The sequence below is a fragment of the Labeo rohita genome, chromosome 23 (genome assembly GCF_022985175.1).
Source record: "Labeo rohita strain BAU-BD-2019 chromosome 23, IGBB_LRoh.1.0, whole genome shotgun sequence".
In the NCBI taxonomy this organism is placed as follows: Eukaryota; Metazoa; Chordata; class Actinopteri; order Cypriniformes; family Cyprinidae; genus Labeo; species Labeo rohita.
The window spans coordinates 11,890,197-11,906,586 of NC_066891.1; the positions used below are offsets into that span (position 1 = coordinate 11,890,197).

The 16,390-nt window shown below is 35.7% G+C and overlaps 2 protein-coding genes across 4 annotated transcripts in view; both read left to right on the forward strand.

Moving 5' to 3' along the window:
• Positions 1–282: 282 nt before the first annotated feature.
• On the forward strand, positions 283–5,277 carry foxl2l (forkhead box L2-like). 2 transcript variants are annotated; one of them, XM_051096061.1, is made up of 2 exons: positions 283–1,090; positions 5,128–5,277. In XM_051096061.1, exons 1-2 carry the CDS (start codon positions 320–322, stop codon positions 5,275–5,277), a joined length of 921 nt encoding a protein of 306 aa, XP_050952018.1. In that variant the 5' UTR covers positions 283–319. The 2 variants fall into 2 exon arrangements, 1 of the variants encoding a protein (XP_050952018.1); XR_007825487.1 differs by lacking the exon at positions 283–1,090 and adding an exon at positions 4,838–4,980 and having other exon boundaries at positions 5,128–5,256.
• An 8-nt stretch (positions 5,278–5,285) lies between these two features.
• Positions 5,286–16,390, forward strand: part of pik3cd (phosphatidylinositol-4,5-bisphosphate 3-kinase, catalytic subunit delta) — a 28,092-nt gene continuing 16,987 nt past the window's right edge. The window contains exons 1-7 of one of the 2 annotated variants that reach the window (XM_051096035.1): positions 5,286–5,510; positions 7,179–7,353; positions 8,611–8,839; positions 9,844–10,070; positions 12,867–13,046; positions 13,707–13,862; positions 15,672–15,761. In XM_051096035.1, the coding sequence (XP_050951992.1) occupies positions 7,213–7,353; positions 8,611–8,839; positions 9,844–10,070; positions 12,867–13,046; positions 13,707–13,862; positions 15,672–15,761 (1,023 nt within the window). In that variant the 5' untranslated portion in view covers positions 5,286–5,510; positions 7,179–7,212. The remainder of the gene's footprint in view (positions 5,511–7,178; positions 7,354–8,610; positions 8,840–9,843; positions 10,071–12,866; positions 13,047–13,706; positions 13,863–15,671; positions 15,762–16,390) is intronic. The other variant, XM_051096034.1, reaches the window with a different exon arrangement.

The following is a 16,390-nucleotide window of genomic DNA, read 5'->3' on the forward strand; positions in this document are numbered from 1 at the left end:
TAATAATAATAATAAAACGAAAAATATATATTTTTATTTTAACGCAGTTAGCAAGTGTTTTTTTAATACCGGCGACATCAAAGAGATGTTTACTCTTAACATTTACCGAGCAGTCAAAATACGTCTGCGACCCTCGCGCACCTCTTTCATGTTGAATTCGCGAACTTTTAACCTCGGTTTCAGGATACCGACACGAGGCAGTGCAGGTAGGTGGAGACTAAAGCAAAACCGAAGCACACCTGGACACTTTTAACTTTACACCTGTGCTGTGCGCTGCAGAGAATCTCGCCGTTTCATTCATCCAGCTCAAGCCCATCTCATGGATCGCAGCGCGGAGTCTGGAAACCAGCCATCCCCCGATCCCGCAGAGGACGCCCCGTGTACCGCAGGGGATGGAGGAGCCGCTGCAGCCCCCGAAAAGCCACCTTATTCCTACGTGGCTCTCATTGCAATGGCCATCAGAGAAAGCGAGGAGAAGAAGCTGACCCTGAATGACATCTACAGCTTCATCATATCCAAGTTCCCATACTACGAGAAGAACAAGAAAGGATGGCAGAACAGCATCAGACACAACCTGAGCCTCAACGAGTGCTTCGTGAAAATTCCCCGGGAGAGCGGCGGGGAGAGGAAGGGGAACTTCTGGACGCTAGACCCGGCGTTTAACGATATGTTCGAGAAAGGGAATTACAGGCGCAGGAGGCGCGTCAAGAGACCCTATCGACCACCACCCTTACCGTCTGGATTTAACTTTACCGACTCGTACTGCCTGCAACAGGAGCCTGTTTACTGGCAAAGCCCGTTCGTCAGCACCAACTCCTGGAGTCACCAGTCCAGCTCTCCGACGCACATCTCCAGCTACCTGCCGCCCATGCTTGGCAACGCGCGCCCTCTGTCTCCAAACGATTACGCCAACTCTCCCGTGACTTATTACCACGGTCAACACCATCACCTTCACCCGTCCTACAGACCGTACCACCGGCATCCGAACGCTCTGGTGCCTCTGAGCGGCATGACGCCACCGGTGAGCCCGGGCGGAAGCTCCATCTCCACCTGCAGCTACCCCCCGCCGCAGAACAGCCACCCTGAACTGGTACACCATCATCCGTTTGACTGACGGACAGACATGTGAAAACTTAATATAAGTAGGCAAAAAATTTCATTTGGATATGGATTTGCTATTTTTGTTACGTTTATTACGTTGGAAATGTTAAATGTGCCGTTTCAAGTCAGTTAGGTCGAAATGTTGCGTTCGCTCAAGTAATGTTGCATTACTTTTATTACTGTATATATATGCAGTAAAGAGTTAACAGTTGTTTTTATGGATTTTCATCAATATAACATTGTTACATCGTTTAACTATTGTTCACTACGAAGAATCGAATAACTGTTCAAACGCACTTGGTTATTAGTTTCCATAAATTTCAGCAAATGCATCAAGATACATACACATATTTATTTTTTATCGTATGTTGAGGTAACGTTAGTTAATTAAAGATCTTGTAATGGATGTACGGTTTCCATCGTTTAAAAATGTTTTTGCTTCTTTATTTGGTTGAAACTCTTTGCACACGTGGTTTACAAGAGTTCTTTACACATGCAAAAGTGTATTTACTTTTAAAACGTTTTGTATATTGAATAGACATATTCATTGTCTGGATTTCTGGAGTTTGAGAATATTTTTATATGTAAGTGTTCATAACCTGTTTGAATTTTTCTCTATAAAATTCATTGGTCATACAAGTCTCATTTATTTGACCATTTATTTATGGATATAACTAATTGCTTTTGGTCAAACCTAATTTAAGAAATACAAATATTTTGGTATATGATTATAAAAATATGCGTTTATTTGTAGAAAAAGCACATTACCAACTTCTCATAGAAAAACGCATAAAATGGCACTGAAAATCACTTGTTCTTCAATATCTATTTATCCAGTGTCTGTAAATGCTGTGTGCACTGGAAATACTTAATTATAATGGAAATTCATGATTGATGGTGATTAAAATGATTAATGATATGATCAATCCAAAATATGAGTAAGATTATGATTATATGTAATTCTATAATACACGGTATAGCTAAATTGCACCCCCTTGTGGCCTTTTGACACATTGTCTTCTAAAAAGATGTTTTACTATTTCATTTTTCATTGTAACATGTTATATAGACAGATTATGTTGATTGACCACTGTTTATATAATTAATCTGAACATATATTTTATTATATAGAAGAATGTACAGTACCAGTCAAAAGCAGTAAGATATTTAATTTTTTAAAGAAGTCTCTTCTGCTCATCAAGCCTGCATTTATTTGACCCAAAAGCAAAAGCAGTAATACTGTGAAATATTTTTACTATTTAAAATAAAAAATATATAAAAATATCACTATTTAAATTACAAATGATATTTATTCCTGTGATCAAAGCTAAATATTTAGCATCATTACTCCAGTCTTCAGTCTCACATGAACCTTCAGAAATCATTTTAATACGCTGGTTTGCTGTTCAAGAATAATTTTTTAATATTATTATCATCAATATTTAAAACAGTTGAGTACATTTTTTTAGGATTCTGTGATGAATAGAACGATCCAAAGCATTTATCTGAAATAAAAAGCTTTTGTAACATTATAAACTATACCATTCAAAAGCTTGGAGTCAGTATTTTTATTTTTTGAGAAAGAAATTAAATTAATATTTTTATTTAGCAAAGGTAAAGACATTTATAATGTTACAAAATATTTTTATTTCAGATAAATTCAGTTCCTCTGAACTTTCTATTCATCAAAGAAACCTGAAATAAATAATCTCAGCTGTTTTCAACATAACAATAATAATGTTACACTTTCTGACCAGCAAATCAGAATATTAGAATGATTTCTAAAGGATCATGTGACTGGAGTAACGATGCCAATAATTCAGCTTTGAAATCACAGAAATAAATTATTATTAAAATATATTCAAATAAAAAACAGTTATTTTAAATATTTTAAATTGTACTGTTTTTGCTGTACTTCAAAATAAATGCAGGCTTGGTAAACAGAAGAGACTTCTTTATAAACATTCAAAACCTTACTGTTCAAAAACTTTTGACTGGTACTGTACATATATTGATGTGTGGAGGCTCTAAACATTTTTCTGTGATTCCATTTGCAGATCAAAGTTCACTGATCCTAATTTAAGTGATGTACAAAACAGACTACAGCTTAAACTGGTCATTCCCTGACATAAAGTGCCTTTGAACAGGGAAATATAATATCATAGTTTTATCTTGACATAAAAACCAGCCCATATTCAAACACAAGCTGCTGGTTGAACAAACAAGAGATCATTTGTACTGAAAGACGGCGTGTCAGAATCCCAAGGATAGACGAGGCTCTGAAACTGTTGCCATGGTGAGGAAAGACTGTTACTGTAACAGCAAAATTTCAAAGAAATGTTTGATGCATTGTAAGTGCAATATGACTATTGGACCATGCTCTCAGACGCAGGGTTGTAGTCCGTCCACAGTTTCCCTTAAAGGCATCCAAGGCTTCTTTCTACAGCCAGATTTGATTAGTTCATGGGCTGTAATGTTATTGCACGTGTTTGGTTTTCCCCATCACCTCCAGTAACTTCCCTGCGGTGGTCGGCTGTCTGGCAGCTGGGTGCACTTTGGCCTGCAATGACTGGTGGGCAGGGGTTGAAGGTGGGTGGATGTGGGCGCAGGGGTCTTTGACTTCATTTCACTGTGAGTTTCTGTTCTGCACATACACTTCCTGTTTTCACAAGCTGCGAGCTTTCAATGGTGCAGTGCATTTTGAAGGCTTGTTATCACCACAGCACCACTGTAGTCTTTTGGATGGCTGAAAAGAAGGCCTATAAACGTCTGTCCAGATGATTAAACAGCATGTGGCTAATTACATGCAGTTCCAGGCTTTGGATTCAAGTGTGTTTTCATAAATGGGGCATTGTACTCTGTTTGAATCACAAAACATGTATTTTTTATATAAATGCATTTTTTTTGTAGGGCACCTCTTTTAAACTTCACTTTATGCGAGTATTCTCAGCGATAAAATAATAGCCTTTTACTAGACGTCTCCTTGCTGAAGGCAGACATCCTTATTTGACTGAATGACTGGTGCTTTTAAGCGACTTCCCCATGGACCCATAATCGTTATTCGCTGTCAGTGGCATCCACAATTAGAGCTTCCTTACTCTCTCACAGGAAGACACGTCTGACCGGTTTTATTTAGAAATGAGGAAATAATAAGTTCAGTAATTCAGCCTGTTATGTACAGCATTTACCCATACAGGTATCACGTGTTGGATAATACTAATAAACATGCTCTGGACTACAGTTTAGAAGTGAATCATTAGTGTTTTTGAACAAATAATTTAGACATTGGCTGGCGTAACACCGCCCACCTTGGAAGACTGACTTTAACGTGAGCCAATAGCATTCGAGTACTGGGATTGACTGCGCATTTCATTGGTTGAACATATAAAATGAATACGCCCCCTACAGTGAAGCGTCGGCCTTTTTCAGTCTAAACAAGACGCGAACGAGGATCTTTTGAGTGACTGAACGAAATTGTAACGTAGGCCAGTCTCGACAAGAGAAAGCGGCTGAAAAATTATGATTCAAGTATTGAAACGTGACCGAATCGGTTGAGTGAATGATTCAGTGACGTAAATTCGATTTTGGTAAACAGATTCAAAAGATTCGAATCGATGGAATGAATCAAAAGGCACATGCGTTATATTGCATATGTTTTATTATCCTTTGTTAATTTCTAGCTAACAACGCATAAATATGATTGAAATGAATTAAGCAATCACAGTGACAGGTTTCAAACGAATGCAGCATGTCGCAAGCGTGCAAACAGACCTCAAAAGCAGAGGAAGCCAGACGGTGATGTGCTGAGGCAGAGTTAGGGACCGTTACTATTGTTTCAAACGTTTTGAAAAGTGTAAACATTTATGACGTGTGTGAAAGGTAAAATTATAACATCATTGTCATGGATAAAATGGCGTTAGTTCATTTAAAGTTGTAAATCAACAAAAATATCAATATATATATTTGATATTAAACTGTAAAGCTTTCTCCAAACATAAACATCATCTCATTTCTCTCTAAATGAAGGATTTCATGAGGCGCAGACGTTCTGACAGTCTCATGCCGTGCATGAATGACAACAAGGGAGAAAAAGAAAGAGAGAGAAAGGAGGAGGAAGCAAGTGAGGGCGAGAAAGAGGAAGAGAGAGAGAGGCACTACACACAACTATGTCGATGATCCCTGCGAGTTAGGAACGCGGTGCTCAACGCGCAGTGCAGACGGCCACTTTAACACGTCCAATCACTAAAGGATTATCAACACTTCTGCTGTCATTTCACACCATTCAAATACTGGCGTCTTGATCTGTGACCGAAATTCAGGCGCCTGGAAGATATCGATTTTCAATGTCAAAGTAAAGGAGCATCGCTGATTCTGAAGATGGAGAAATGAACCACCGGTGAGGCTTCAAGGTAAGTTCGCGCTGTCACATTGTCATGTTTGTTTCATGTTTCCCGTCACGACAAAATGAAACGAGCTGAGGCTTATTCACGGTGGATCACGCAAAAATGTGTTGACAACTGCCATTTTAAAAATGCATCATAAATAATGTGGTATTTTTAATGGCTACGACTTTATACACATTGTATATTTTCGACAGACGCGTAGTTAAAAATATATTACAATATTTGCAAAATTTCTATGTTGATGTGAGATGATGTGCGCCACGTTTCTCGGATATTGGCCCTCCGGCCGGCTTTGTAACCCTAGACAGTCCGACAATTCATCACAGAGCTGCAGTGTGTGCTTCAGACACATGCACAGCATATATGATATTAGATATTGATTAATATGATACAATAGAAAATCTCATGTCTGGAACACCATACTGTATATGATTAATTGCACTTGAATTCTGCTTTAAATTGATTTGATCATTTTTCATTAAAAATGTAAAGTGTAACTGTATTGTAGTGTGCATATACACAACATGTCTGCCTTTACAAGAGATTAATATTGTTTATTTTGACTGTATGTAATGTACACCCTGGTATGCACTGCTTTCATTTTCTTTAGCAGGTCATTGGGTTGATGTTACAGTGTTACAGCTACAGTATTATATTGCATGTAAATATTGCATAAAATGTATAAATGTACTGCATAATTAGACATTATAAACGTTAAATATGTAGCACATAAAAGTAATATATTTCATAATAAAAAAGCTCATGTGCAACATAATTGAAGTTTATAATAACTTGCATTGCAGTATACTTCTATGTATTCTCATTTCACAATGTATTAATTGTACTTGACGTTTTATTTGACGTATTACGAAAATATTTTGTAAATTCGATTAAGTTGTAGTGATCAGATCATAGTTAAGTTGTAGTGATCATAGAAATCTGTGATTATTCAAAACAATTTTCCGAATTACTCTTTTACTAACGTATTCGATTGCTGCTAGATATTATAAAATTATATTAATCATAATATGTGATCCCTGACCACAAAAGCAGTCATGAGGATCTTTTTTTTTTTAAATTGAGATTTATACATCATCTAAAAGCTGCATAAATAAACTTTTCATTAATGTACAATGTTTGGACAATGTATGGCCGATATACAACTATTTTTTGGGAATCTGAGGGTGCAGAAAAATCATAATATTGAGAAAATCACCTTTAAAGTTGTCCAAATGAAGTTCTTAGCAATGCATATTGCTAATCAAAAAATGAAGTTTTGATATATTTACGGTAGGAAGTGTACAAAATATCTTCATGGAACATGGTTTTTACTTAATGATTACCTAATGGTTTTTGGCATAAAAGAAAAATTGATCATTTTGACCCATACAATGTATTTTTGGCTACTGCTACAAATATACCCGTGCTACTTAAGACAGCATCTCATATGAATTCTATATTGTTCTGCACATTTACAAGCAAAGTGTCTTAATAATTATTTATTATGCAGCATATGTTGCACGCTCTCTCTCTTCTCGCTGAATATTAATTGAGCGTCTTGAGGTCACTCCCTGCCTCTGTAATTGGTTCAGTGGGTTGTAACAGCGAGTAAACACTTCATGCATGCTCAGTATTGTATGACTTGATCTGTTGTAAACATCTATCTTTGTTCAGCAGTGGGGTCAGCTGTAGATGAGTTTCCTGCACCATGCCGCCGGGGGTCTACGGCATGCAGGATGTGTGGGAGAGGGAGGGTCGGCAACAGGTCAACATGGAGTTCCTCCTCCCCACGGGGATCTACCTCAACTTTCCCGTAGCATGCAATGACACCATCAGTACCATCAAGAAGGTGAGGAGACCCTCTGATCACATGTAAACATGGGAGAACATTTTTTTTGTAATGAGAATCAACATTTTAGACTAAGATAGATAAAAAAAAAAAAAAAAAAAACAGAACAAATACGGAAGAACTTTGGAAGTCTTAATATAACTTCTAAGTCTTTAATATAACTAAAAAAAATATTTATTTTTAATATGAGGTCATAAAAGTAATAATTAAAATAACTAATGCTAACGATTAATTGTGATTAATCACATCCAAAATAAAAGTTTTTATGCACATGCACTTATGTGCGTACCGTGTATATTTATTATGTATATATAAATAAACACACATGCATGTATATATTTAAGAAAAATGTTATGCTTATATATTAAATATATTTTTTAATATAAATTATATGAATTTAAACATGTAAATACATGTAAAAATTTGCACAATATATATTGTATGTGTGTGTCTTTATATATACATAATAAATATACACAGTACACACACATATATTATGTAAACAAAAACCTTTACTTTGGATGCAATTAATCGCAATTAATCATTGCCCAGCATTAAAAATAACAAATAATAATAATAATCATAAAAAGAGCAAAACTCTTTTTAAAAACTGCACTTGATTGATGCATGGTGATTAAAAATCTAGTATTTAATTATTTGTATATATTTATTACATTTGCTGTTTATTATATTCATATATTCAGATGGTTTAAAAAAAATCTTATATTTGAGCAATTTATATAAATTTTTATATAAATAACTTGGAAGCAATGCAGTTGTTTAAGAAGTAAAATGTTTTTTTTTTTCTCCTTTTTACATTCAATATAGCCCTTCCAAGTTTTGTTATATGTACTCTTGTTTCTACAATATGCTTAGTTATCAATTACAAAAAAGTATTTTACTGAACGGGTAAGTTAGCACACAATAATAATAAATAATACAATTAATATGCTTAGTAAAACATCAGTTACTACTGATGATAATGGACAAGTTGTAGACTTCTCTGCTAGGAAGACTATTTCTGTGCTGGTAAACCAATATAGGCATGATGTTCGCTACCACAAAATGCATGTTTTTTCTATTGAGTCTGGTTGACTAAGGAAGCCTTACTGGTTTAGCTAGTCAGGGGGCTTACCAGCATCATATGCTGGGTAATACTATTTAAAACACAGCATTCACTGGTATTAGATTATCTGCAATAAAATTATTGGAATCCACTGCAGTCAAATAAATCTTAATTTGTGGCTTGTGTCTTAGATGGTATGGAAGAACGCCAGGAACGAGCCTCTGTTCAGTGCCCTGAGTGACCCGGATGCCTACGTCTTCACCTGCATCAACAGGACCGCAGAGCGGGAGGAGCTGGAAGACGAGCAGCGACGCTTATGTGACGTTCAGCCGTTCATGCCAATTCTCAGGCTGGTGGCCCGGGAGGGAGACCGAGTGGAGAAGCTCATCACCACCCAGATCAGTCTGCTTATAGGAAAAGGTTTGTGTCATACTGGTCCTCAGCTGACCTGGAAGCAGCTTAGCGTTTACACTCTTAAAAATAAAGGTTCTTTATTGGCATCAAAGGTTCTGTGAAGAACCTTGAACATCCATAGAACCTTTCAAATACAGAAAAGGTTCTTTATAGTCAAAAAAGGTTCTTTAGATTTTTAAAATGTTTTCAAAAATGGTTCTTTTATGAACTGTTTACTAAAAAGGTTCTTTGGAGAACCAAAAATAGTTCTTCTATGGCTGCAAAAACACCCTTTTGGAGCCTTTAATTTAAAGAGTGTACACTTTTGGTTCCCCAAAGAACCTTCAGTGAACAGTTTCTAAAAGAACCATTTTCATGAACCTTTTTCGACTATAAAGAACCTTTTCTGCATTTAAAAGTTTCCATGGATGTTCAGGGTTCTTCACAGAACCATTGATGCCAATAAAGAACCTTTATTTTTTAGTGTATTCACCACTGCAGCAGAATAATATGGTTTTGGCAGCTGTTGAAGGAATTAGGAAGAATAAATAAAAAATTATGAACATGATGGCCTGATTCAGAAATTCTGGTTTCTAAATGTCTCTTGGTTTTGATCGTTTCCCCTTTTCTTATGTTAGGTGGTTTTGTTAATGGTTTTTGAGAATGGTCATGCAATATCTTCATGTTGCCTTCTGCCTAATTCAACTAGCTTCTACCGAGTGTTTTGAATTTGCGCCAAAATACTCTAGATTTTGGCCAATGAAAGATATTTTAGGTTTTTTCTGTTTTATTTTGCTGTCCTAAAAATGCACGATTATACGATTAATTGGAATTATTATTCGGTTTTAGCATAGTTCTTCCCTGCTAATTTTTCGACAACATTACAGAACAGACTTGCAGCCTGTTTTTTTTCTTTTATTTTATTTTTGTCTCAGAGAGTTTTTTTTATTTTTAGCATTTTCATAATGACTGTTGAGAGTGCAGTTTTAGCATTCGGACTTTGTTCTAAATGGTAAAAACCTTCTCCACAGGTCACCATGAATTTGACTCCCAAAAGAACCATGAGGTGAACGAATTCCGAACAAAAATGCGGACGTTTTGTGAAGAGCGTGCTCAGGAGCGTCAGATGTTGCCGTGGGACCAATGGATGAAGTACAACTTCCCATGTGACTTGGAGCCGTGCTCTGTAGTGGCACAATCTAAGAAGTCGCGCATCGTCAAAAAGATTTTTGTCAATGTGAAGTTTGAAGGCAGCGAGGTAAGTAAGGTCATATTGTACATTGGGAATTCATTACTTTAGTGTAATGCTATGTGTTTTCTGATTGTGCTGATAATGTGAGCATGTAGTTGTTGACTGTTTAATCCTCTCATGCAAAAAAACGTCTAATTTTAGACTGACATATTTTCTGCCTTTGATATGACAAATCGTAACAGTCAGGAGACATTTACACGGTGATGATGTCACTGCAGCATCTGCATGCACACATGGCTCTCACTGACCCAGTTTTCCAGAGTGAAGCCTTTGATAGTATTTGTATGTGTTGTGATGCCTGTCAATCCCCCACCCACTCAACACGAATGTTATTTACCTATGATCTTCAACCTTGTAATGAGTCTGAAGCGTGCAAAAAAAACTCCAGCAACACTTGTTTTTATAATGCATGACATGGATCAAAAGGCAGGCTGTTTCGACACTGCATTTGCAGAGAAAAACAATCACATTATGAGTAATTAATCATACTATTGTGAGTGAAGCATGACCCTATCCGCATCAGTGATTATGAGCGAGTTTTCGACTTTTTTTACTACAACTAGAGCATGTTTTCTCGAACTTTTTGAACCAAGGACCCCTTTCATAACACAAACTGTTCAAAGACACAAGAGAAGTCACTGTTACCATGGAAATGAGAATCATGGCAACCGTGACCACCCACTCCCATAAAGCATAGTCTCCCCACACTCTCAATCAACTTGGCAGTCCGGCATTCTCAGTTTTTGTGTATATTCAGATGCAAAATTCCTATTTTTTTATTATACAGTTCCATTTAGGGTTGTTATGATGTTTTTAAGTTTCTTATGCTCAATAAGCACTATTTCATTGATTAAAAAAAACTAAAAACAGTAATATTGTGAACATTTTAAAAATTTAAAAGTTTTCTATTTGAATATATTTTAAAATGTAATTTATTCCTGTGATGGCAAAGCTGAAATTTCAACAGCTGTTACTGCAGTCTTCAATGTCACTCAATCCTTCAGAAATCATTCTAATATGCTGATTTTTTGCTCAAGAAACATTTCTTATTATTGTCAGTGTTGTGCTGCTTATTTTTGTGGAAACCGTGACATTTTTGTTCAAGATTCTTTGCTCAATAAAAGTTTTTAGGAAAAGAAACCACTGACAGTAAATTATGACTATAATAAAAAAACATTTTTTATGAAGCCCGTTTCTGACACTGAATAAAAAATGTAAAAGTTGTGACTTTTTATCTCACAACTCTGCCATTTTTCTCGCATTTGCGAGTTTTTGACTTTTTTTCGCAGAATTGTGACATATATACTCGCAAATGTGAGTTATAAAGTCCGAAGTGACGAAGTGTTAGATGTAAACTTGCAATTCTGAGAAATAGTCAGAACTGCAAGATATAAACTCACTATTCTGACTTTTTTCTCAGAATTGTGAGTTTATATCTCAAAATCGTGACTTTTTTTTCTCAGAATTGCGAGTTTACATCTTGCAGTTCTGACTTTTTTTCTCAGTATTGTGAGATATATACACCGAAATGTGAGTTATAAAGTCAGAATTGTGAGTTGTGAAATCGCAATTCCGAGAAATAATGTCAGAACTGCGAGATATAAACTCACAATTCTTTTTTTCTCAGAAGTGCAAGTTTTTATATCACATTCGTGACTTTTTTTCTCAGAATTGTGAGGTTATATCTCGCAATTGCGAGTTATAAAGTCAGAATTGCGAGATGTAAAATTACAATTCTGAGAAATTAAGTCAGAACTGTGAGATATAAACCCACATTTCTGCCTTTTTTTCTCAAAATTGCAAGTTTATATCTTGAAATTGACTTTCAGAATTGCGAGTTTATGTCTCGAAAACGTGATTTTTTTTTTTCTCAGAATTGTGAGATATATACACAGAAATGTGAGTTATGAAGTCAGAATTGTGAGTTGTAAAATGCGAGATATAAACTCACATTTCTGCCTTTTTTTCTCAAAATTGCAAGTTTATATCTCGAAATTGACTTTCAGAAAACGTGACTTTTTTAGTATAACTCACATTTGTGTGTATATATAACTCAGAATTGTGAGTTGTAAAATCGCAATTCTGAGAAAATCAGAACTGCAAGATATAAACTCACAATTTTAACTTTTTTCTCAGAATTGCGAGGTTATATCGCGCAATTGCGAGTTATAAAGTCAGAATTGCGAGATGTAAAATCACAATTCTGAGAAATGAAGTCAGAACTGCGAGATATAAAATCACATTTCTGTCTTTTTTTCCCTCAGAGTTGCGAGTTTATATCTCGAAATAGTGACTTCTTTTCTCAGAATTGCAAGTCTGACTTTATAACATGCAATTGTGAGTTATTAAGTCAAAATTGTGAGATATAAACTCACAATTCTGAAATCATATCAGTCTTTTTCCCCCTCATAATTGGACTTTATATGGACTTTCGCAATTGTGAGTGTATATCTCACAATTCTAAAAAAAATTTAAGAATTGCGAGGACAAAAAAGTATGAATTGCGAGATATGAATGTACAATTGCGAGTACAATTGCGGAAAAAAAAAAAAAAAAGATTTGAGAGATAAAAAGTCACAAAAACCTTTTTTTATTCTGTGGCGGGAACGGACTGTATCATGTTTTTGTATTATCGTCATGATTTATTGTCAGTAGTTCAACCTAAATTGTAGGCTTACTCTTTTACTAATGAAAGGATGTAGGAAATGAATAGGCAGATTTCTTCTGCAACCCAAACTGCAGGAACAGGCGGTCACTTTTTGGACCCCCCCTGGTTATGCGTTTCACATTTTCACTTTGCAGGAGACCTTCGTTCTCCAGCAAGATCCACAGGACCTGCCGATGGTTCTGAAACGGAACGCCTTGAGAAAGAAGTCCACCGTGTTCCGATCAACGAAGCAGGAGAGGGCAGAAGACTACACCCTTCAGGTTAACGGGAGATGGGAGTTCATTTATGGAGAATATCCACTCTGCCAGTTTAAAGTAAGTCTGAAAATCACAACATCTTCTCGACTTCACAGCAATTTCTTTCAAATTTGTGTGAGAGCACCACACTTTCAGACTCTGGGCTGTATGTCTTTTTATATCTTGTCTTACTGTTTCACTAGTTTTTCTTTATATACTCCATTTTGCTGCAATGTAAAGTTTGTCAGGCTCTTCAGAAGCCTTGATGATTTGAATTCATCATAGGACTTCACGGCTCTGAAACAGTTGTTGATTTAGAAACTACTTGTACCTGCAAAGATGAGTCATACATCTCCACCAGCCTTCAAAACATCAGCTACGTTGAGGATAATGTGATTTCAGCTGCATTACGCTACCTAAATGAACAGGCCGCAGGATCTGATGATGATTAGTCCAGGAGTACTGGATCTGGTCCGGTCTTTATAGTGTACATTTTGGAAAACAGGAACTGATAAAACCATCTGTACCTCGGCTAACATTTCCGTCCCTCGCTGTCTGCCTCTGATTGTCTGTTTACGAAAAAACATACATTTTGTCCTTTACCTAATTCATTTTTTTATTTAAGAGTTTTGGGGGCTTTTTTGATGGTGAAAAGATGACAAGAATGAATGGATTTATGACTTGGGCCAGATGTGAACTTGCGTCTCTAATATGTTCTCCTTTTTTCACCGTTCGCAGTATATTTTTACATGTTTGCATGGAGGCATTACCCCACATCTGACCATGGTGCATCATTCAGTCATCATCAAGTACCAGGAGGAACAGGGTGGCCTCAGTAACCAGGTGTCCAGGAGTCGAGCTCAGTCTAAACCGCCCCCACTGCCTCTGAAAAGGGTGAGAAGGCACTTTTACACCGGAACACGATCTGTTATTAACAGAGGAACTAGCTTGTCATGTTTCTCTTGTAGCTTGTGTTGTAGACTTTAACCTCTGTGAACTCAATTTGCAATGCGACATACTCACAATCATTTACCCGTGGTGACTTTTTGATCATCTGTGACCCCTTCGTGGAAGTGCTTTGAATTAATGAGATGGAGCATAAAGTGTTTTTTCCTGGCTAGTTGGCTTCCGGAATTTAAAAAATGTAAATAATTAATTGCAGCAACTCTGCTAGTTTTGATTAGCTTGACAGTAGCTGCAATTTCGTACACACTGTCATGGCAATTTCCAACTACTTTACGCTTTGGTGAATTTGTGTCTAATTTGTATGATTTTGTGTTTTTGTATAATCTACAAAAGGATTGGGGGTGGACTTTCGTGCTTACCTTTTTTTTTTTTTTTTTTTTTTTTTTTTTTCTAAAAATCAGGTTTCCATACAAATTGTATTGTCAAAAATCAAACAAAATCACAAAATAGTTACATTTTCTTGGTGAGATTAGGTTAGACATTTTCCAGCAAACAGAGATGTAGGGTGACAAAACGCTTCATTGCTAATGTTTGTTGTGTTGTTTTGGGAAGTAGAATTATTTGTAGTGAATTAGTTCATTTGGAGAGTTTATTTAAATAGACTGGTTGAACAATGATTCATTGATTCGTCACTGCACGGACATACCTCCTTCTTTAATTTAATTAATATTCTGTAGTTAAATATAGATGTTTTTCACCATTTTTCAACACATTAATATAAATTAGGGTGTTGTTTTGTTTTGGTTTTTGTGTAGATGTTAAAGTTATACACTATAAAGTTATACAGTCAAAAGTTTTTGAACAGTAATATTTTTAACGTGTTTTAAAGAAGTCTCTTCTGCTCACCAAGCCTGCATTTATTTGATCCAAAGTACAGCAAAAACTGTACAATTTTAAAAATATTTTTATGATTTAAAAATAACTGTTTTCCTAACTGTTTTGTAATTTATTCCTGTGATTTCAAAGCTGAATTTTTAGCATCATTACTCCAGTCTCATGATCCTTCAGAAATCATTCTAATATTCTGATTTGTTGCTCAAAGACATTTATTATTATTATTTTGTTTAAAACAGTTAAGTGAATTTTTTTCAGGTTTCTTTGATGAATAAGAAAGCTCAGAAGAACAGCATTCATATGAAATAGAAATCTTTTGTACCATTAGACATGTCTTTATCATCACTTTTGCATCAATTTAAAAGCATCCTTGCGAAATAAAAGTATTAATTTCTATGATTTCTTTACCAAAAAAAAAAAAATACTGACTCCAAGCTTGTGAATGGTATAGTGTATAATGTTACCAAAGCTTTTTACTTCAGATAAATGCTGATCTTTGTGGCAGAAAAGCTGCTCTGGTTTAAAAAGTAAATTGTAGCCTGTATTATTACAGTTATGCCTTTATTAAGATATTAAGAACTACAATTTTAAACAGGTAGCCGTTTCAAATTAACTTCCCCAACACTACTAAGCTTGTGCTTTTCTCATGTGGTTGTCTGATGTACCTGATATACCGTTCGATGAAAGAGAGATATTGAACCAAAACGAGCTGCTTGGTTTACATTCACAACAGTAGATTCTCACTCATGTTAGTTCCTCATTCTGTTGTTTGGTTTTGGTTTCTCTGTAACTGTTAAGCATGCTTGCACATTCAATTGTTAGCTTGCGATAAAATTACAAAGATATGTTAAGGAAAATGTTTCAAATGTTAAATAACTTTTTGTTTTTTTTTTCTCTTTACAGCAAAACACATCTTCGCTGTGGTCTATCCATGAGCCTTTCTATATCTACCTTCTACAGGGTAGCCGAGTGAATGCGGATGAAGGCATGAAGGTAAAATTGCATTCTTGTTTACTTGTTTGTTTGTTTATCTTCATTAGTTTATTGTTAGTAGGATGCGAGTTATGTTGTTTAGCGTCCTAACTGTGGCAGGTAGTGAGGGGTGAAATCATGAACACTGTGGTCATGTGACCCTGACCGCATATTTCCCATAATTCATCAGAAGCGGTTAAGTGAAACATCAAAACAGGAAGTGGGGAGTGACTATCTGGCTTTACGGCTCTCTCTTGGGCCTAGATTCTTAGAAAAGGCCAGCACTGTTGCTTATGTTCACCACTTGCATCTCCTTTTTTGCTTGTCGGAGAAGTCAACAGTCATTGAACGGTTGTTTCTATTTTAAAATATTCATGAGAAACGCATGAAGACTGGTTTTTGTTTTTATCACCTAGCCTGAGGAACAATTATTGCAGTGGTGGACGTTGTTAAATATGTTTGCATGACAAAGCATTTTAGCATGCAAAAACTATAAACTTTCATGCAGTTTCCTCATAGTGAATTGCTTAAGGAAATAATTTCTTGTTTTACAAAAAGGAACTAGCAATGATATTTTGATATGGGTTTGACATGATTTTCAGTTCATTGAACTTCATTGTTCACGGTATTTTGTTTGTTTTATTCTTAGT

Bases quoted from the DNA above. Each gene is read 5' to 3' on its own strand.
- foxl2l (XM_051096061.1), top strand. From the start codon at position 320: ATGGATCGCAGCGCGGAGTCTGGAAACCAGCCATCCCCCGATCCCGCA. The intron at 1,091-5,127 runs GTACACCATCAT...CTCTAAATGAAG, and splicing joins AGAACAGCCACCCTGAACTG to GATTTCATGAGGCGCAGACG.